Source organism: Leopardus geoffroyi, chromosome C2, assembly GCF_018350155.1.
Source record: "Leopardus geoffroyi isolate Oge1 chromosome C2, O.geoffroyi_Oge1_pat1.0, whole genome shotgun sequence".
NCBI classification, from domain to species: domain Eukaryota; kingdom Metazoa; phylum Chordata; class Mammalia; order Carnivora; family Felidae; genus Leopardus; species Leopardus geoffroyi.
The window spans coordinates 131,693,282-131,715,646 of record NC_059333.1 but is presented as its reverse complement, the minus strand read 5'-3'; the positions used below and the strand labels follow the sequence as shown (position 1 = coordinate 131,715,646).

Genomic DNA, 22,365 nt, shown 5'->3' with positions numbered 1-22,365 from the left:
TTTTTCCTAGTATAGAAACCTAAATATGTGCTACATTATTTAATAGTCTTATGGATGGGTACAAAATTAATTTTCATAATTTATAATATTTACATTGATCTTGGTGTTCTAGTCACTATCATGGGTTTTCTCCTAACATCCTCCTTCTTTCTGGCGTTCTGTAATAAAAATAGTCTAGAATGTGGAAGGGAAAATACCTTATGAATTTGATCAAGCCGTTTAACTTCTTAGAGCCAGGTTGCATGGGAAAAATATAGTGGCTGTACGTCACTATGAAGTTATGAGATTCTGTTTAGTTATATCTGGAAGTTGCTTTGTAATATATGTAAAGTACGAATTAGATAGAAATGTTTAGTGTTACTGTTATGTACTGAAACAGAAACATCTCATTGTATTCAGTATATCCAGGATTCTCTTATTAGTGAACATTTTTATGATACCCACAAAATGGTTAAAATGATAGTATTCATGTATATATTTATTTATACAGACACTACCTTTTATAAGAAAGTGGGACAGTGTTTAAAGTTACATGAAACACAACTTACACAAGGTTGGTTGTAAGTTTATTCCTGATTTTTCTAGCAACTAACATGAAAAGGGAGACCTGGCTAGTTACATAATCCGAAATACTCATGAGATTAAAAATAATCCATTAATTTAGGAGAAGTACAGTTCTTTCTTAATATTAAGTTCAGGCAAGATTTCCCCCTTTTCTTAATGATGCGGAGTTATTTAAAAGATTATTCTGCTGGTTTAGAGGTTACTGATTTGCATGGTTAATCCTATCAGTGTCAGACTGATCTAGAATTTTAATACTCTTATTTCATACCCTCAAAGGGAGAATTATATACATTTTAATGTGAGCTACAAGTAGCTGCTTTTCCACCCTACTTGTAAATGGATTCTATTCAGAAAACTAATAAAGAATGCCAGCTTCCTTTTCAAAATGTTTGGATACACATTTGAGGGAAGTTTAGGCTGATAAATTAAAATTTTATTTTGCATATAATTAACAAAACTGCCTTAGAAAGATATTTAGCTGTATTTTATTGTTCCTTCATAGAGTTTCTTTACTACATTGATCAAATGTTTATTTACCCTACTGTGTGCAGACATAGTAGGTTTGTTTGTTTTCCTCTGACAAAAAGTGGTCATTCAGACTTACATTTTGTAAGGTTTTTTTTTCACTTTACCCTCTTCATTTATTAAACATGTGTTTAAATGGAAAAGAAATATAGTACTGAAGCTTTTAAACAAACAAAAAAATCAAAGGATATGTTAGTGTCTCACAACCAATGCCCTGATACATCCAAGGTTTTATATGGTGATCAAATTTAAAATAGGGCATTTGTTCCTTATTTAATTTCTTTGACTTTGTCTTTAGGTCTCTGGCATGCATTTTATATGAGATGTGCTGCATGAACCATGCGTTCACTGGCTCCAATTTCTTGTCCATTGTTTTAAAGATTGTTGAAGGTGACACGCCTTCTCTCCCCCAGAGATACCCAAGAGAACTGAATACCATCATGGAACGGTATGAAAATAAATATGTTGCCACAAAAACAATTTTAAATTGTACTTATATTTTAGTTCATTTGAAAAATAATTTTCTTTTTCTTTTCTTTTTTCTTTTTCTTTTCTTAAAATAATTTTCTTTTTAAACATTACAGCATGTTGAACAAGAGTCCTTCATTGAGACCATCTGCTATAGAAATTTTAAAAATCCCTTACATTGATGAACAACTACAGGTATTTAAAATGGAAGGGATACTGGGAAACATGTATTAGCATTTATATACATTCTAGAACTTGAAGATATGCTGTGAGAATAAGATGCATCAAGAATCAGTGAGAAAGGAGAAATAAGATTTTTTTTTTAAGCTGAGGGAAATTATTAGTCAGACAATCTCTTTGGAAAAGAAGGTGTGTGAACTCCACAGTTACCTGGAGCCCCAGATATGAGAAGTTAGGATTGTCATTTTTGGCCCAAACTCAACATTGACCCATAGAGCTCTTGGTTTACTTTGCAAATATATTTCTGCTAAGGCAAGAATGTGCTACTAATACTACTAAAATCTGGGGTTTTCACTGAGTCTTTGTTATTCCACTCCTTTGTTATGGGTCTTAATAATCCATTTTATTGATCAGGTGAATTTATTTTGTTTTCCTGTAGATTAGAAATTTTGATGCAGAGAATCTACCTCTGGTGGTAAGAAAAAAGCAAACAGTACCCTATTGGAGATTTTTTTTTTTTGTTCTTGTTTTTTAAATTAGGCTTTTGTGAGTGCCTCAGGCAAATTTCCTTTAATTTTATGACTAATTTTAAGTGGACCCACAAACAGTCATTCACCTTCAAAAATGGTCACACCTTTTCGTCCGCGTCCAGTTTCTACGTTGGCAGGAAACAAGGATGCTGACTTGATGTGCACCCATCAGTTGTGTGCTGGGTGCACAACTGAAAGGAAGGTCTATGGCTCCCGTCTTTTGCAATTTGATTGCTGGGAAGAGGACCCAGTACCCAAGAAAAAGTAATCATACATTATCAGGAACACTAGGAAGAAAGCACACAGGATGCTGTAAAGTAAGGGAAGGGGATGGCTTTGGTGGTCAAAGAAAGAATCGGTTACATTTCTCTACCAGTGAGATGGTGAGAAACACCCAGACATGTAAAGAGCCTGAGAGAATGTTGGAATCACAGGGAATTAGCTGGGACAGAGCCCAGAGTCAGATTATGTTGCTAAAGGGAGACATGGAGGGGAGGGTTCTTATGCAACAATGTGCTCTCTACAGAAGCCCCTGAGGAAAAGTGGGGTGAGCAGGACAGGGGATGGAAGGGAGGTAGAAATTCCCAGGGACTTTTGGCTTTCGCTGTGTATAACTTTCCCTATGCAAAGCCAGTTCCATTAGCCTAAGGGCAGGCCGCTGAAAAAGAGGCACAGGTACTAACTGTTGGGATCAAAACCACCCTGATGGGGCTGTGAGCATACCAAAAAAAAAAAGCTGAAAGGAATCCAAGGGGATCTGCTGGGACTAGCATGAGGTGAGTAAGGCATTTACCCTTGGACAAAATTAAAGAGACCATCAAAAACTCAGTAATCAGGATAAATAACATTTGATTGCAGTGTTTAAAAAATCCAAATTAGGGGCGCCTGAGTGGCTCAATTGGTTGGGCATTCGACTCTCAATTTCAGCTCAGGTTATGATCCCAGGGTCATGGGATCAAGCCCTGCGTTGGGCCCTGTGTTGACAGCATGGAGCCTACTTGGGATTCTCTCTCTCTCTCTCTCTCTCTCTCTCTCTCCTCTCTCTCTCTCTCTCTCTCTCTGCCCCACTCCCACCCCTCTCAAAATAAAAAAATAAACATTTTGTAAAAAATCCAAATTAATGGGGCGCCTGGATGGCTCAGCTCATTGAGCATTCAACTTTGGCTTAGGTCATGATCTCACGTTTCCTAGGTTTGAGCCCCCCATCTGTGCTAACAGCTCAGAGCCTGGAGCCTGCTTTTGATTGTGTGTCCCTCTCTCTCTCTCTCTCTGCCCCTCCCCCACTCACACTCTGTCTCTCTCTCAAAAAAATGAATAAACATTTTAAAAATTCTAAAAGTCCATGGTAACAAAATATCAAAAATTCAAAGACGGGATCCAACAGGGCTGGGATTAGGGTGATGCAAATGAGGTAGTCTGGTGCATGTTCAGGGTTGGGTCCTGTCTTTATAAATTTTTATTTATTTTATTTTCTTAATTCTAGTATAATTAACATAAAGTTAACAGTTATATTAGCTTCAGGTGTACAATACAGTGATTCACCAGTTCTGTATGTACGTTATTCAGTGCTCATTGCACAGTAAGTGTACTCTTAATCCTCGTCACGTTTCCCCATCCCCCACCCACCTGGCAACCAGCAGTTCTCTGTAGTTAAAGGTCTGTTTGTTTGTCTCTTTTTTCCTTTGTTTTGTTTCTTAAATTCCACATAAGAATGAAATCATATGATATTTGTTTTTCTCTGACTTACTTTACTTAGCATTATACCTCTAGATCCATCCATGTTGCAAATGGCAAGATCTAAACATTTGATATTGTATTCTCCATGGCTTTTTGCATTAATTTTGATTTTTTATAATATTGCCTTAAAATATGACTTATCTTGGTTACTGAGTCTTTTGGTGCCCCTTCAGTTTTGCACCTGCAGTGAGTGCCTCGTTCTGTCCCATCCTAGTCTTGGCCCCAGGAGTGGGGACACGGACCCAAGGCCGGGGAGAGCCTGTGTGTTCACGGAGCTGATGGGAGGCCTGCCCGTGGTGGGTAGCAGGGAGTGAGAGAGCAGGCAGTGCAAGATGAACTTGGAGAGACAAGCATAAGCTGCGTAAACTACCATGCAATTTTTTGTAACACTTTATAGAAGGAAAAATAGTTACCAGTGGGTTTTATTTTCAAGCTCCCAGGCATGGTCATTAATATTGCACATCAGAAAAGACCCCTGGTAGTTTTATGCCCTTTCATCCCTGAAGAGGAGTATTTAAGGTGCATCAGGGTTGTTTTCTATTTTAGCACCTGATGTGTAGATATTCGGAGATGACTCTGGAAGACAAGAATTTGAATTGTCAGGAGGAGGCTGCTCAGATAATTAATGCCATGTAAGTAATTGCTTTGTTTTTAAAAAGCCCATTGAGCATAAATGTTAAATGCATTTGTCTTTAAAAATCTATTAGTGCTAAGCTGACTGCTTGGAGTTTCCTAGAATTCACTTAAGTCTTGCCAAGAAATTAAGGAGCTTCAGTATCTTGGCGTTCCAAAGCCCCTTTGCCCCAGGTGGTAGAAAATTGAATTATAAAAGTTTTAAACCACTGCACAGCTTACAGATCTGCAGGGTAGCTCTGCAGTTGCCTTGTAAGTATATAGAGAAATTAATATCTCAAACATTTAGTGATATTTATGCTAATGAACCTTCTATATTAAGCATAAATGGTTTTCACATCTTGTTTGTTTAACAGGAACTGGCAGAGTATCTTTTGAGAAGACAACATTGTAAAGTCCTAGGCCAATTGAAAATAAGCCAAAATTTATTTCTTCAGATACACATATAACTAGAGAATGTGTTTTTCACAAACATAATTATTACTATTTTTTGAAAGTTCATTTATAAATATAGAGATATATAACTATGAAGAGAGCACAAGTCGGGGAGGGGCAGATAGAGAGAGAACGAGAGAATACCAAGCAGGTTCTATGCTGCCAGTGCAGAGCCCAATGCAGGGTTTAATCCTATGAACTGTGAGATCATGTCCTGAGCTGAAACCAAGAGTCAGACGCTCAACTGATTGAACACCCAGATGCCCCAACAAGCATAATTATTTCTTAAAAACAATTTGTTTAATGTTTGTATGTATTTTTGAGAGGGAGAAAGACAGAGTGTGAGCAGGGAAGGTGCAGAGAGAGAGGGAGTCACAGAATCTGAAGCAGGCTCCAGTCTCTGGGCACAGAGCCCAATGTGGGGTTTGAACTCACGAGCCATGAAATCGTGACCTGAGCCGAAGTCAGGCACTTAACCTACTGGGCCACCCAGGCGCCCCCATAATTATTTAACTTCTCTCTCCTACCTCATTCAAAATTTCTGTGCTATACCATACAAGAGCGTAGAATACTAGGTTACTTCTGAACAGCCATGTATCGCCCTTCAGGCTGTGGACTGCACAACTCCAGGGAGCACCACTTATAAAGACCAAATCTACAGTTTTGCTGAAGGAACTCTCTATTTAATTTTTAATGACCCTGTGCAAAGGTAGAGATGTGCAAGGCTGTAGGTGGGAACAGTAGCCCTCATTAGCCTAATCTTCAAGGCCAAATAACACAGATGTTACTCTACCCCTTAGTCCAGTGGTTTTCAACTGCACTATTTTCCAGTTTCACATTCAAACTGAGGAAACTGGTTCATCAAAGTCTTTGTTTAATGCATGATTTCCAGTTAAAATACCCTGTACCTCAGGGGCTAACTAGGGGAAACCTACTTTCCTTGAGTTGCTAATTATTCTTTCCCGAATGCCTGGATTCTTATTTTATTTTATTTTAAACTAGAGATGTGAGAGTAGTAGGTATTTTTTAAATACTAGACTAATTTTGGCTATTACTTTGCACTGCAATTGTGAGATAGTTTACCTGATGGCACTTACAATTAAAGTGTGCTGGAATCCAATTGTTTGGGTGGTCTTTCTCATCATAAAATATGATTTCAAGTTGTCACTTTTTTCACTATGTATGACTATGTTTTAGGGATCTCTATTTGATCTTACAAAATAAAGGATGTATATTCCAGAAAATTTTGTGTCTTCTAGAGGCTCCAACTGTATTCCAGAGGGATAAGAGCTATCTACAAGTAGCCATTATAATTACACAAAATATTCCAAAATAATTAGAATTATTACAAAATAATAAAGACTAGAGTGGGAATAAATGAAATAGAGGAGACTTCTCTAGTGTTTTTTAAGGAGGGAGTTGAATACAAAAGCCATTCTGCAGTATCAGGCCCTGACCAAGTCAGGCACAGAAACAAATGTCATTGAGAATATGGTTGCAGATCTTTCAATACATGAGTAATGTAAGCACATTTCTTTACCTGAAGAAAGAGGCTCTTAAATAATAATATTGACTAATATTTTGGGGGGTGTTTGGCTTTGTTATAAGCATTTACATGAGTCAACTCATTGAAACTCACAAGAACCCTATGACTTAAGTGTCATTATTATTATTATTATTATTATTATTATTTTAATGATCATAGAGAGGTTAAGTAACTTTAATTGTAAGCGCCATCAGGTAAACTATTTCACAGTTGCAGTACAAAGTAATAGCCAAGATTAGTCTAGTTTTTTAAAAATATCCACTACTGTCACATCTCTAACTTAATATAAAATAAAATAAGAATCCAGGCATTCGGGAAAGAATAATTAGCAACTCAAGGAAACTAGGTTATAGGAACATGCCTAAAACATTACCCCCTGAGGGCCTATACATGTAACCTGGGCACTATATTTGAACCCAGAGACTGTTATTAATCTGTGTGATAACCACTGTGCCATGCTTACCTACTGTATGAAGCATAGAATTTACAACATAGTCAACAAAATGTAGCTACTAAAATACTACCATATGGGGCCTTTTATGTGTCACATACTGTATATACGTTATCTCATATAGTACTCACCATAGCCTGTGCTTTACAGATGAGAAAACTGAGGTTTAGTAACTCGCCCAAGGCTACAGAGCTGATGTGTGGTAGAGATGGGGTTCAAACCCTGCCTAATTCCAAAGTATATCCTATGCACATGGTTGAATTAGTCTGCCAGTCCATTTATTCCTTGATGGCCAAGATCCTAATTTGATCCTTACATTATAAAAAGCAGTCATAGGCAATGAAATGAGCAGAAATTTGTTAAATGTGTAATTTGCTTTTAAACAAAAGTCTAATTTGAAAAATATTGCCAATTAACCACAGTCCTGGTTGGCTCATTACCTACCCTGAGTTTATTAGTTTTTGCCTGGCCTGTCTCCAGATGCTTCCCCCTTCTCGGTAATGTAATGATACTTCTGTAAAATATTTGTTTAATTTTTCTGAGCATGTTTGGGATGAGCTGCATGTGGGGGATCTTTATTATTCATAGGCAAAAAAAGATCCACCTGCAGACTCTGCGGGCGCTGTCTGAAGTGCAGAAAATGACACCAAGAGAAAGGATGCGGCTGAGGAAGCTCCAGGCAGCTGATGAGAAGGCCAGGAAGCTGAAGTAAGTTGCCTTTCCTTAGGGTACCTTGGGCTCTGGCCACTTCACAGGACTCCAAAGGAATTTACTAAAGAAAAGCAAAAGCAAAAACAAGAAATCAAAATGCATATACGCATTTATATTTGTTTCGTCACTTACTCGTCCCCTCAAAAGACAGTTATTTCAGCCATAGGTGGTTATTGGATGCCAGCCACCATTAATGTCAGGCTTTTAGTCTTGGGTGCAAAGAAAGATTGACTATCAGGGAGGTAATTAGTGATGAAAATATAGAGTCAGCCTACAAATGAAGCCTCATTGTTGCTGAGACCTCTTTTTTTTTTATTAAAATTTTTTTTTTAATGTTTATTCATTTTTGAGAGACAGAGAGAGACAGAGCATGTGCAGGGAAGGGGCAGAGAGAGAGGGAGACACAGAATCTGAAGCAGGCTCCAGGCTCCGAGCTGTCAGCACAGAGCCTGACGCGGGGCTCAAACTCACAAACTGCGAGATCACGACCTGAGCTGAAGTCGGACACTCAACCGACTGAGCCACCCAGGCGCCCCTGACACCTCTTGTACATATGCCAGCAAGAGAGTGAAGAGGGTGGCTTCACTATCTTGTCCTCACTCCCCAGATGTTTGCTGTACTCCCTCTGCTAGGAGACCTAGCTGGTCTATAGGGAGAAGAATGTCCCAGCAGGAAATTGTTGGCTTTAGGAAGCAGATTGGAAGCAGCTCTGTTCTGCCAAGTGAAACCCTTTGAAAAGTCAATGCTCAAGGCGGGCTGCTGGTGGACAGTATCACTAGGAATTAAAGTATTTGCGTGAAAAGGGAAAATTCCAAAGAGACCTAGACTCCCAATTTCTGAAAGACAGATTTTTCAGTTGGTAGATTATCCAGTTTCCTCATTTTTCTTCTTTGTTCCTCTGCCAACTTTTTAGTAGTTTAGAAGCCCCAACTAACAACTAGAGAGACAGAAAAGACCTGAAACTCAAATCTGTTCATTTTGTGACCTTGGTAGCATATCTGAAAGAGGATTTAGAGGTATTCTCGCACTTGCAGTGCGTTATCATGTGGAACCAAGTAAGAATCGGTGAGACTACTACTTTTCCCTTAACACACGCTTTCTGTAATCAGTGTGGAAAGGTATTTCTGTCAGAGTGCATCAGGGGTAGTCGTGTGCTGGTAAATGTTTAACAACCACCTCTGGGGTTGTGGGGCAGGGAGTGTAAATACTCCCATGATGGCCAATTTCAAGCCACCGGTATGATATCATCGAATGTTCAGTTGGAAGATATGGACACAATCTGCTCTTGGGAACCTAGTGCAAGCTGGTTTCTGCAAACCACGGCACCACTGAGTATGGGTTTTACTGAGAAAATATATTTACATAAATCCCTTGAGCCACTGTCACAGTCCCAGGCCTATTTCTAACTCTTCGGGAATGGCAATATTCCTGAGGTACCATGACTCATGTCATTGTTTGAGGGTAAGAGGAAAATGAAATCTCTGACAGGAACAGATTAAAAAGGCAATTTAATAACTTATACGCATATTACAAATTATGTTTCAGATTAAAACTTTTTTATACACAAAGTAAGTCATCCATCTTCCACATGACATTCAATATGTTTCTTATTTAAAGGCAATGGTTTTAACTAAAGTTTGGTCCTAATTTTGTGAATAAATTACATTGGAATTGTTTTTGATCATTATTTTAGGATTCAAGTGCAGTCATAAAAAGACTCTATTGTCAGAAGGGATATAATGTACCCACTTGATAAACAAAATTTGACTACAGGGATGTTCAGTGACTTTTCAACAATCGAAATCGAAATTAGCACACAAGTAATCACCAGAACTCAAATCTTTCTTTCAGTTTAGTAGCAGGTCTATTACTTTCTATTCTTCTATACTACACGCAAAACAAAATGTGTCTGAGAAAAATTCCCCTTTACAGTGACTCTCAAGTTCTTTGCGTAAATTCTTTGAAATCTAGCTCTAATCTCCTTGTGTGTGGGTTAATTCATCCTGAGAACAGTAGTCGAGTTATCAGTATGTGCTGGGCACTGTCTGGACGTCAGGGGCGCACACCCCTGCCACCACAGAGAAGCCCAGGGATCAAAGAAAGAACCACCTTCTTTTGCCTCAGAGGCATGCCTCAGGCATTCATTTTAGGGGCCTTAAGGATGGACGAGGAGCCAGAGCATTATCATGTGTGCTTAAAAGAGAATCAGGTGGGTTCTGCACTGCATTTTCCTTGATGAGGGAGAGACCCATTGACCTGGTTTCCCAACACCCCGGTTTGCCTGTTGAAACAGGGATCACGCTTACCTGCATAGTATAGATGTGGCTTTAGCAAAATGCAGCTGTTTTTTCTACATTCACTTTAAATCTGCAGAAAGCTTGCAGAAGAAAAATATGAAGAAAATAACAAACGAATGCAGGAGTTGAGATCTCGGAACTCTGAGCAGCTAACTATTGATGTTCTCCATGTAAGTGCTCTCTTGTTTTAAATTTCACATCAGACTTTGAATTGCTTCAGATTCATCACATTCATGTGGCTGATCAGGCAGGAAGAGGGACAAAGGGGAGAAAAAAGGCATCCAGACCAACTTTGCCCCATTCAGGGAGGAGGTAGTAGGGTTTATTTTAGAATACAGGCCAGTGGTTAGTGATGACAGTAATTCAGAGCAGCTGTACTTAGAGATGGATGGATAGATTCATCCAAAAACATCCAAGTGCACACTGTGTTCAGGATAACTCAATCAGCACGGAATGAACAACTGAGGAGTAAAATTATGACTTTGCAGAGCAAATGTGTTCATTTCTAATTTTGAATTTCAGCCATGCTCTTGTTGCTTTACCTCTTTAGTCCATCGTTCTCTTTCTGTCTTATCTTTTATTCTTTCAGTTTTTATTTTCTGTCTCCTGTCTGTATCATTGTGCATTGTGTTAATACCCCTTTGAACTTTGAATAATTACCTTAGAAGTCCAATAATAAGTAGGGTTTTGGAGTCCCATGAAATGGACCCTGAATCATGTCCCCTGCATCCCAAGCTCCTGAATAACAAATACCATTTTCCCTAATGGTTAAAAACATCATGGGTCTTGGTATAGGCTCTGATATTTAAGGAAGTCTTTCTTCAGGGTCGTATTTGTACAATAGACTTCAACTCCAACTTCCTATCTCTTCTGGTAAAAGCAACATGGGAAGGAGTCATTTTCATGGAGAACTTTACTGTCTCAAATTCTGGTTTTTCATTCGTTGGAGATCTCTGCATCTGATTCTTTTTCTTTAGCAGGAAGAACCAAGCCCCCTGAAGCTGTGGGATGATCCCTGGAGTCTGGGGACACTAGCTTTGCTGTAGCTCAGTGATCAGAGAGCACCAAACTCTCAACCAGGCAGAGCTTAGAATCACTTGTTAATCCACCTTTCTGAAATATTTAGTGGTTGTGAGTGTTGTAGATTTCTGAAAACCCAAAGTTGGACCAGTTGAGGGGCCCAGGCTTCTCTGACCTTAAGAGTTTCTCTCCTTTGGGGTGCCTAGGTAACTCAGTTGGTTAAGCATCTGACTCTTGATTTCGCCTCAGGTCATGATCTCAAGGTTTTTCAGATCAAGCCCCATGTTGGTCTCTGCACTGGCAGTGAGGAGCCTGCCTGGGATTCTCTCTCTCTTCCTCTCTCTCTGTCCTTCCCCTGCTCACTCTTTTTCTCTCTCTTTCAAAATAAAGAAATAAACATTTTTAAAAAAGAGTATCTCTTTCTTGGACCCTTTAGCAGATAATGTAGGGACACTGCTGACATGTGCTCAATCCCACTCACCCCACTCTCCTCCCATTGCCCACTCCATTACGTGAAGCCAGCTGTGGGATCTGTTATGGGTCCCAGAGACATGGGAGTTGGTATCATTCCCACTCATGAAACCTAGTGAACAGAGAAATTGCTGGCTGAAAGAGATGGGGTCAGCAGCAATGTTGGATCCCTACTTGGAGAAAGGTCTTGATTTCACCACTGCATGGAAGGACCTGAGCCCCCTCTAAGCACTGAGTGCCTGTCTTCAGCTCCTCAGTTTTTAGGCCCTGAAATGATAACTTCTGGAGGTGCATGACTTTTCCTAGGTCTGTCAGCTTTCTTTGCCATGGGACTGAGAATTGCAAATTGCCAAGGTCCTTAGGAGGAATCTGGCATGATTATAGAGATTCTGTGTTTGTTAGTGTGTGTGAAACTACTTGTTAATCATCTGAATAAAACTGGGACATTTTCCCTGGAATGTTAAAGGACCCTTGCTTCTAAGGGATTTTATCCTCAGAGATTAGAAATTGAGAAGTACAGATGTGGTAATATTTTGTTGTATAAGACCTAAATAACTTTCTTTATTCCTGAAGTTGCTGTATGGCAAATACAAATGTAGTTTCAAGTATGATCTTACATTTTAGTGTCTGATAATTTACTTGATGTTTTTGCTTTTCTGCATTGACCTTTCAAAATAATAATTTGTGAGTTATTTTTTCATTTCGGATATTATTATCAGTGTTAAACAACTGTAAGTGATCCTATACACTATAAGTGATCCTGTCCTCCTGTAAGCTGGGATCCTTGGGGGATCCTGCAGTAACTTTAAGGTAAAACTGAGACCATATGGGGGCGCCGGGTGGATCAGTCAGTTAAGTGTCCGACTCTCAGTTTCAGCTCAGCTCATGATCTCACGGTTTGTGAGTTCGAGCTCTGCGTTGGGCTCTGCACTGATAGAGCTCCACATTGGGCTCTGCTCGCTCTCTCTCTCTCTCTCTCTCTCTGTCTCTGTCTCTGTCTCTGTCTCTGTCTCTCTCTCTCTCTCTCTCAAACAAATAAATAAACATGTTTTTAAAAACTGAGACCTTGGGGCTCCTGGGTGGCTCAGTCGGTTAAGCGTCCGACTTCGGCTCAGGTCACAATCTCACTGTCCGTGGGCTCGAGCCCTGCGTCGGGCTCTGTGCTGACTGCTCAGAGCCTGGAGCCTGTTTCAGATTCTGTGTCTCCCTCTCTTTCTGACCCTCCCCCGTTCATGCTCTGTCTCTCTCTGTCTCAAAAATAAATAAATGTTAAAAAAAAATTAAAAAAAAAAAAACTGAGACCTTATGGCAGGCAGAATCTTGGGAGATTTTATTAATTGTATATTATCCCACAGAACATGAGATCCAGACAGGATAGTCTAGATCTTGGCTCAACTCAGACAAGGAAAGTAAGGATTTCATAAAGATCTCATGAAGTCCCAACCCCCAACTTCCCAGTGTCTACCTAGTTCTTTCTAATTCTATCTCGTTTCCATCAGCAAGGAGCAAAAGGAGCAGGAGGGGAAGTGCCTAATGCTGTCTTGTCCAGAGGTGTTGGTTCATTCTTTGATCAGCTGAGATTTAGTGTCATGAACATCTTTGACTCTGAGCTTTCCAGAAGCACATTCCTAAGTTTACATATTGATGGGGACAGGAAATGTTGCGAGCAGATGCGTGGTTCTTGCAGACAGTATCTTCTTCTAGCTGGTTCAGTCTTACAGACAGGGCTGCATAGCCACCCCCAGGTATCTTGCCCTATTTCATGAAGTTCTCTCAGCCACTTCCTTCTGCACATTCTTAGCATCCCACCTTCTCAATTTCAAATGTCACCTTCTCTTCAGAAAAATCTTCTTTGACCTCACAGGTCAGCAACCACTGGCTCTCCTCCAAATTCTTTAATTTTTTTTATTTTGATGTTTATTTTTTGAGAGAGAGAGAGAGAGAGAGCAAGCAAGGCAAGGGCAGAGAGAGAGGGAGACACAGAATCGGAAGCAGACTCCAGGCTTTGAGCTGTCAGCACAGAGCCTGACGCAGGACTCAAACCCAGGAACTGCGAGATCAGGACCTGAGCCAAAGTTGGATGCTTCACCGACTGAGCCATCCATGTGCCCCTCTCCTCCAAATTCTTAGGGCTTACAGCAGTGCTTCTCACACTTCAAAATTCACCCAAACCATCTGTTGATTTTGTTAAAAGGCAGATTCTGATTAGTTTGGTCTAGGATGGGGCATAGGGTGCTGAATTTTTAACAAGCTCCCTGGTGATTCCGACCTGCCGGTGTAGGACCACATTCTGATTAATAATGGAGAGGAACTGGGGCTCTTGAAAGCCATTCACCTTCAGATGAAGGAAGGCTTGGAAAAGCCACCGATGAACACTTTCTTATAGACTATTTAGGAAAAAGCATTTAAAGGGAACAGACATAAAGGGGAAGTGACCTTGGCCTTCCTTGTTGGCCCCAGAAGGAGGATGAAGAGAGGGGCCTGAGCAGGCAAGAGACACATTTAATCATATTCATGGGCACAGAGTGAGGCAGGTTTAATGATACTCAAAGAACAAAGGAGAGAGAAAATGGGAAGCTAAACACTTTGCAGAGGGACTGGAGAGCTTTAAACATCTCAAGGAAAAGCACTAGTGAGCTGGAAAAGATGAAATAAAATGTAAGAAACAAATTGGATTAATCAGATGCAAGAAGCTGAAGAAAAACGTGATGAAGAGAAAAGGAAGAGGAAAATGCTCCCATCTTCACCCATACACATATTTAGGATTTAATTTCATCCTGATTTCACTGGGGCTCTGTTCTCAATTCCTTCTTCCTTTTCTTGCCAGCTGAAGCAAACTACCTTATATTTCAAAAGCAGTCATATAAGATAAAAATCAGAGTTAAGAGAGAAAAATGGGCTGGCTCTGTCATTTCTTAAACATGTTATAAAAATTCTTCAAGGCGTTTAGGAGAATAGCTTGTTTTGTTTTCCAGACCCTAACTGACAGAGGCCTTTTATTTTGGCAGGCATTTTCTGCTTGGCTGAATCTGGGTGTTGAAATCTGGAAGCATAGTTGAATGTGGATTCAGGTTAGGCACTATTTCTTTAAAGGATGGTAGCTTCAAAACAAAACAAAACAGAAACTAGATTCCTGTAATACACACGAGAAGCCTGATCTTTCTTTTATCCTGCGGCACATCCAGTTGTGATGGGGCCAGAACTGGCTTTCTGTGGAGAAGTGCGTAATAGCTCAGGTCTCCAAGAATGAAATAATAATGGGAATCAACGATCGGATCAAGTTCTTGCTAAGAGAAGCAATTATGACAATTCTATCTGTTTTTTTCAAAGAGAATCTTAGTGAATCAAAGTTCGTTGAGGGTCCAGGTACTGATTTTCCAATGATTTCTGATGTAAAAGTGAAAACACATTTCGCGCAGTCTCTGTGTGCTTAAAGTTCTTAAAGCTGCCTGTGTGCTATCAGTGAACCTTTCAAATTTGGAACCAATTTCACCTCCTGCAACAAGTATACAGCACAAAAAATGGACTTCTTAAAAATATTTTATGACTGTTTTCACAAATGCCATACCACAGTATGGCAAGCTTTGTTTTGCTTATTCATTTAAGATTAGTTTGAATTTAACTTTCTGTTTTTAATAAGATACTCTCAGAGTAGTTCTCCATGAAAGCCACTTTTCAAGGAAAATAGGTCAGTTCAACATTAGCTCTACTGAAAAAAAAAAAAACTGGAAAAAAAAAAGCAAAATGATCTATTGGAATACCGATATATATATTTGAGAATTTTACTTTTTTCGAAGTGTGAATTCTTTCCTTTTTTTTAAATGTTTGTTTATTTTTGAGAGAGAGAGAGTGTGTGTAAGTGGGGGAAGGACAGAGAGGATCCAAAGCAGGCTCTGCACTGACAGCAGAGAGCCCGATGCGAGGCTTGGAACTCACAAACCATGGAATCATGGCCTGAGCCAAAGTCTGACACTTAACTGACTGAGCCCCCAAGGCACCCAAGTGTGAATTCTTTCATGTGGTCTTTTAGATCTCTTTCTTTAGGAAACTGGAATTCACAGCATCATGGAACCGTTAAAGCTAGAAGAGAACGTGGAAGTCATCCAAGGCAACAGCTGTACTTCTGAGATGAGGAAACTGAGCAGGGCTGGGCTAGGGTGAGGTAGATGTGATACCCTGGATGCAGAATTGAAGAGGGTATTTGTTCTTAGCTGCTGATCACTCCTTCTCTTTCAGGAGCCTAAAAGTCAGTACCCCCTTCAGTTGTGTTCATGGCCATTCCTCCTGCCTCACCCTAGTCATGGAGCTGAAATTGATGGTGTAGAAGATTAAGGTCACCTTAATTGGTGTTTCTCTTATCTCAAGCTGCCTTCTTAAAATTTGAGATGGTATCATGTTTAAGGGAGAGGATTAGGCAGACTTTTATTTCCAAATAGTCTTCTAAACAATATTGTTTCATTTGTGGTAATGCTGTTTTTTTTTTCTATCAGCTTCTCATGAATTGTTAATTACCTTCCACAAGGAATCTGATGACCTGACTTCAGAGAACCTGCCTGAGTCTCAGCCCATTCCTTCCTTGGATCTTGGCCCACTTGAGTCAAGTATAGAAGACACCATAGCTGACCTTGGAGATCATGGTATGAGTTTGCATCAGTATTCAGAAGGGTTGGCACATAGGTTGGTATGGCTGACCCTCCAGTAGGCCTGGCTGGCTTCTGAGAAAAGCTTTGGATGCATGTGACCAGCTTCCATCAGTTTTCCAGAGCTGAGCTGGGACCAAGATAAAAAGCAGAGAAGCCAAGGGATTTGTTTGTCCTCTCCTATCTCCTTTGTGATAGATGAAGATGAGTTAGAAACTCACACCAGGCGAGAAACCTCTTCTACATGAGTTAAACAATGTCATAATTAACTGACTTTGGAATAGTGTAGGACCGTGAATGTGCTGAATTACCATGTCCCTCTTCTATAAGTGATTCCCTGGCTTTCATAATGTAAAGTGAATAAATGAAGTCAGACCTTGGAAAATCAACTATATGGATGATAATGGATGTGCAAACAATACCAGAAGAAAAGTGCTCAGAACTGTTACCCAAATGAGGGAGATCTATCCTAGCTTAATGGTTAAAAACATGATTTAGGAGTGAAAAAGCTACCTGTATTAGGGAAGCCCCTGGCAACTTAATCTTTCTAGATCTCAATTTCCTTATCCATAAAGCAAGAATAATATCTTCTTTAAGGGTTGTTGTGAAAAGCAGATGAGAGTAGGCATGTGATGTGCTCTTACCTTAGTGCCCCACACGAAGTAAGAGCCAAAGAAAGGGAAGCATTTATGATCCTGAGAGGAAGGGTTATGACTATCTCAGGGCCATCTCAGTCTTGTACCACTATCCCCAGTGCCTAGCACAAAGTGCTAGGAATATTGTAGGAACTCCATTAATATTTCTTGAATGAATGAATGGATGGATGGATGGATGAATAGATAAATGAATGATATGTTAGTCTCGACCTCTGAGAAGCAGATGTCAACATGGGACTAAAAGTGCAAGGATATTATTAAGGGAAATGGCTACATGGAAGGCATTAGGGAAGGAGCTGGAAAAGGCTGAGAGAATCATCAGGCCATGATTCAAGTCATGTTCCAAGTAAAAAAAGCAAGGTTTGGTGGATGTGTACTAGTCTGCTAGGCAGACAGAGGCAACCAAGACATCAGGAAGTCTTCAAGCAAAGTCAGTCGCTAGGGGCTTGCCCGAGTATCCCTGCTGCACTCTGGCAGTGGTAGTGGCCTCTGACAGAACACAGGGATGGATTTCAGAACACAGCCCTGGGGCCCTTGGCCAGTTACACTCCTTGCAGTGGGAGGTCTTCAAGGTGCATCCTCATGGCTGCACAATGGTGTAACAGCTCTCTGGCAGTAGTTGAGTTCTCTTTCCAAACTGAGGGTGAAAGTGGTGAAATTTGGATTAACTGGTCATCACAGCCCAAATTCACATTTGATATCTTCCTGCCAGAGCCATTAAAGCTTGTGCTGTCTCCTTCACCTGTAAGGAAACTAGCATCTAAAGCTTTTTAGGTTGACATTTTAAAATGGTACTGTGGAAGCCATCTGGTAACAGGTATTATTGACAAACAAATGTATATGTATCAGGTGGATTTGCATCTTAAATCCTTTTCAAGTATTTCTTTAATATGTTGTTATTCTCCAAAGGTAAAACTTGGGAGAATAGAAATATCCAATGGGCCTTTCCTTCCAAAAATATAAAACTGAGAGGCCATTGGATTGCACTTGATATGGAAGGCTTATGCTTTGCTATATAAGGCAGAGCCATCACTATGTAAAAAGAGGAATCCCCAGGACAGGATATTGAGTGGGTGGTCTAGGATCAAGAAGTCTGGGCCCAACCTCTGTGTCTCAAATAAGAAAAGTACCGGGGTGCCTGGGTGGCTCAGTCGGGTAAGCGTCTGACTTCGGCTCAGGTCATGATCTCACGGTGTGTGAGTTCCAGCCCCGTGTCGGGCTCTGTGCTGACAGCTCAGAGTCTGGAGCCTGCTTCAGATTCTGTGTCTCCTCCTCTCTCTGCCCCTCCCATGCTCATGTTCTGTCTCTCCCTGTCTCTCAACAATAAATAAACGGTAAAAGAGTTTTTTTTTTTTTAAGTAGGAAAAGTATTTACTACTCATTCCATGGAGGAGAAACCAAAGACATTAAGTAATTTGCTCAAGAACTCAGAAGTGCCTAACTTCTAGAGCAGCACCCTTTCCATTCCCCCAAAGTGTATGTATTTGGAGGTGGTGGATGGGAGCAATAGGTTTGTAAGAAGCAGACAGGAGTCAAATGAATTGGACTTTCAAAAGGTAGAGTCTTTGTGTATCCCTATGCTAATTTTTGTGAACTGTAGTAGTCAGATTACTCTTTGGCTAGCCCTGACCACAGGTTGCACCTGCTACTGGGAAACTCAAGCCAATATCCTCCTTTATCTTTTGTCATGGAGGTTTCAATATGGTAGACCAGGTATTGATTTACCAGCCACACTGGAAATGGTCAAATCTACTCCTATGACTACCTTGTTTATGCTATAAGGAAACACTACCATAATAAACTGTCAGATCCAAAAGATGCATTGTAGTTTTAATTGAGCCAAATGCCTTGTAGAATAGTTTAAACATTCCCTTTTTTTCCTCCCTGTAAATTCATATTTTCTAAATTGAAAAGGGAGATTTGTTTTTTTATGAATATAATTTATTGTCAAATTGGCTTACATACAACACCTAGTGCTCATCCCAAGTGCCCTCCTCAATGCCCGTCACCCATATTCCCCTCTTCCCCACCCCCCTGTCCACCCTCAGTTTGTTCTCTGTATTTAAGAGTCTCTTGTGGTTGGCCTCCCTCCTTCTCTGTAACTATTTTTTTCCCCTTTCCTTCCCTCATGGTCTTCTGTTAAGTTTCTCAAGATCCACATATGAATGAAAACATATGATATCTGTCCTTCTCTGACTGACTTATTTCACTAACCATAATACCTTCCAATTCCATATGCATTGCTGCAAATGGCATGATTTCATTCTTTCTCATTGCCAACTAGTATTCCATTGTATATATAAACCACATCTTCTTACCCATTCATCAGTTGACGGACACTTAGACTCTTTCCATAATTTGGCTATTGTTGAAAGCACTGCTATAAACATTGGGGTACACGTGCCCCTGTGCATCAGCATTCCTGTATCCCTTGGGTAAATTCCTAGCAGTGCTATTGCTGGGTCATAGGGTAGGTCTATTTTTAATTTTCTGAGGAACCTCCACACTGCTTTCCAGAGCGGCTGCACCAATTTGCATTCCCACCAACAGTGCAAGAGGGTTCCCGTTTCTCCACATCCTCACCAGCATCTGTAGTTTCCTGATTTGTTCATTTTAGCCACTCTGACCGGTATGAGGTGGTATCTCAGTGTGGCTTTGATTTGTATTTCCCTGATGATGAGTGACGTTGAGCATCTTTTCATGTGCCTATTGGCCATCTGGATGTCTTCTTTAGAGAAGTGTCTATTCATGTTTTCTGCCCATTTCTTCACTGGATTATTTGTTTTTGGGGTGTGGAGTTTGATGAGTTCTTTATAGATTTTGGATACTAGCCCTTTGTCTGATATGCCATTTGCAAATATCTTTTCCCATTCTGTCGGTTGCCTTTGGGTTTTGTTGATTATTTCCTTTGCAGGGCAGAAGCTTTTTATTTTGATGAGGTCCCAATAGTTCATTTTTCTTTTAATTCCCTTGCCAAAAAGGGAGATTTAGAACTATGAAAATGTTCTTTGTGTTGATGATTGATTAGAGTTGTGGGCAACCAGAAGATTGTTAGTGACCACATATCTTAATCATAAAATTTTGAGGCATGAGACTTTAATTCGTTGATGAGTTCTGAAGTTGTTATTTCTCCCATTCTCTATGCCTTTTTTATTTTTTATGTTTATTTATTTATTTTGAGAGAGAGAGAGAGAGAGCAAGGGAATGGGCAGAGAAAGAGGGAGAGAGAGAATTCCAAGTAGACTCCATGCTGTCAGCACAGAGCCCAACAGGGGGCTTGAACTCAGGAACCGTGAGATCATGATGAGCTGAAATCGAGAGTCAGACGCTTAACCAACTGAGCCACCCAGGCGTCCCCCTGTTCTCTTTGCCTTTTAGAAGATATGACTCCAAACATTCAGCATCCAGAGGAAGTTTTTGTTTATTTTTTATCTAGCATGTATATGTAGAATAAAATTACAGTCTTTTTTTTTTTAAGCTTCTACACCAAATGTTTAATCAGTCTTTGATGTTGAATTGGGAAATTCCCTTTGGGATGTGAGGAGTTAGTTGCAGAGAAAGAAAACAGAGTAAGACATTATTTACATTTGATATGCATTTAGTTGACTACAGCTGATTTAATATAGGCAAAGTCATGGATAACCATTATAATCAAATGAGAAGGCACAACTGGAATGTTAAAGAAATGATCCCTATTTAACTCTTTATATGTAATACTGATGATTTCTTGAACGTTAATTTTTGCCAGAATTTCATTACACTTTACCCTTGTTTTCAGCAATTTCATTGCACTTTAGCCTTGTTTTCAGCAATTCACAGTTGAGTTTCAGAATAGGGTTTCTTGCAAAGCTGGGATAGCTTGAGGCTCATGAGCATGGTCCAGGCAGAGCATGGGTCTCAACTCTTCAGATGCGAAGGCTTCAGTGATGTGGGCCTCGGCTGCCCGCCCATAGCCTGGCCAATTGTCACTTAATTACCCTTTCAGCTACTCCACAAGCAAATCCGGGGCCCCTTCCCTGTGCTCAGAGAAATCGCCACCCTCAAGGGAATTGTGCTTTGCTTGCCCGTATGAAGTCCACATGCCCTTTGCAGTTGAGGGCTGCTCTGTGACTTACGGCGTCAACTCTTCCCTTTTAACGTCCAAATGGAAATAAAGTAATTTGAACTCTGTTAGACAATGATATATTTTTATTGTTTTCATTTTACAAATGAAAACATTTATCAGCTCTGCAATTCTACTTCTAGATAGTTACCTAAGAGAAATGAAAGTATGTCTACAAGAAAATCTGTACTCAAATGTTCCTAGAAGTTTTATTCATAATACCAAAAGCTAGAAATAAGTCAAGGGCCAACCAGTAGGTGAATGGGTAAACAAACTTGCAATTTATCCATGCAATGTAACACTATTTGGCAATGAAAAGGAACAAACTATCAGTACACACAACAATATGGATGAACAGCAGAAATATTGTGCTGAGTGAAAGAAGCCACAAATGAAAGAGTTCATACTGAATGAGTCCATTTCTGTGAAGTTCTAGAAGCAGAAGCACTCATCCGTAGTGATAGAAATGAGGCCAGTGGGTTGTCTGGCCATTGGGAGTTAACTCAAAGGGCACAAGAGAACCTTTTGTGGTGATGGAAAAATCTGATACCTTGATTGTGATGGCAGTTTACTTTGACGTATATATTTGTCAAAACTCACTGAACTCGATGCTTTACATGAGTGCCTTTTATTGTCTATCAATTATACCTCAACAAAGTTGATAAGTAAAAAGAACATTGATAAGATATCCAGAAAAAAAAGAAAGGAAAAACCCATTATGAGTAATGGCCATCAGTCTGTGCTTTAGCTAATGAATGGCCCAGAGAGACCCTGGTAACGTCGTGGAGATAGAAGGCAACTGGGAAGATCTTTAGTATTACTTGGGACACAAAGTCCTTAGTCTGGAGAGTGATCAGGGGTTTTATTCTAATGTCAGCTAAGCAATGTTACCTTCCACAGAGAGTATTAACAGAGCTTTGAGGTCTTCTCTCATGAGGAAAATTGGCTTAAACATGAGGGGCTGGGATCCCTTACCTCCTCTCTTCAGTCTTTATAGTTGGAGGGATCACACTGCTGTGGCAAGGAACCCATACCAGCAAGTCTCTTAGGACCTCGTGTCCTCTGAAAGCAGCCCCAAAATACTAGAACAAAAAGTAACAGCCGAGGCTGCTAAACCCAGCCCAGGACAAAGAAGCTGGTAGAGCCCCCTGGCTATCAGCCTTCAAAAAAAAGACTAAGTGCTGGCGGCCATTTCTGTGTTCCTAGATGTCCCATCACTCCCAGAGCTTTACATGTCTTAAAGGCTTGATTTATAAATATAAACTGATGGTGGTTTTATTTCATATTTGTCACATATTCCGTTGGGTTACTTTTGCGTTGCATGGTAGTGTTTCCACCTGACTCTCATATTTACGCCCCGGAATAAAGGGTCCTACGGACGCTCTCTAATTCCCTCAGC

The 22,365-nt window shown here is 40.2% G+C and overlaps 1 protein-coding gene and 1 long non-coding RNA gene across 14 annotated transcripts in view; one reads left to right on the top strand and one right to left on the bottom strand.

Annotated features, from left to right (window-relative positions):
• NEK11 (NIMA related kinase 11) overlaps positions 1–22,365 on the top strand; it is a 275,620-nt gene that overhangs the window by 108,707 nt on the left and 144,548 nt on the right. For 9 of the 13 annotated variants that reach the window (XR_006718736.1, XM_045503664.1, XM_045503659.1 and 6 more), the window contains exons 7-13: positions 1,388–1,537; positions 1,674–1,752; positions 2,177–2,212; positions 4,551–4,636; positions 7,658–7,777; positions 10,154–10,247; positions 16,091–16,205. Coding sequence is in view for 11 of the 13 variants with exons in the window: in XM_045503664.1 (XP_045359620.1) it covers positions 1,388–1,537; positions 1,674–1,752; positions 2,177–2,212; positions 4,551–4,636; positions 7,658–7,777; positions 10,154–10,247; positions 16,091–16,205 (680 nt within the window). In the remaining 2 variants the exon portion in view is untranslated. The remainder of the gene's footprint in view (positions 1–1,387; positions 1,538–1,673; positions 1,753–2,176; positions 2,213–4,550; positions 4,637–7,657; positions 7,778–10,153; positions 10,248–16,090; positions 16,206–22,365) is intronic. The other 4 variants (XR_006718737.1, XM_045503661.1, XM_045503656.1 and 1 more) reach the window with 1 other exon arrangement.
• LOC123611576 lies at positions 2,292–7,762 on the bottom strand. The gene is made up of 3 exons (XR_006718738.1): positions 7,674–7,762; positions 4,418–4,580; positions 2,292–2,554 (listed from the first exon to the last, which is right to left on the bottom strand). It is a non-coding gene; the product is annotated as an uncharacterized LOC123611576 (long non-coding RNA).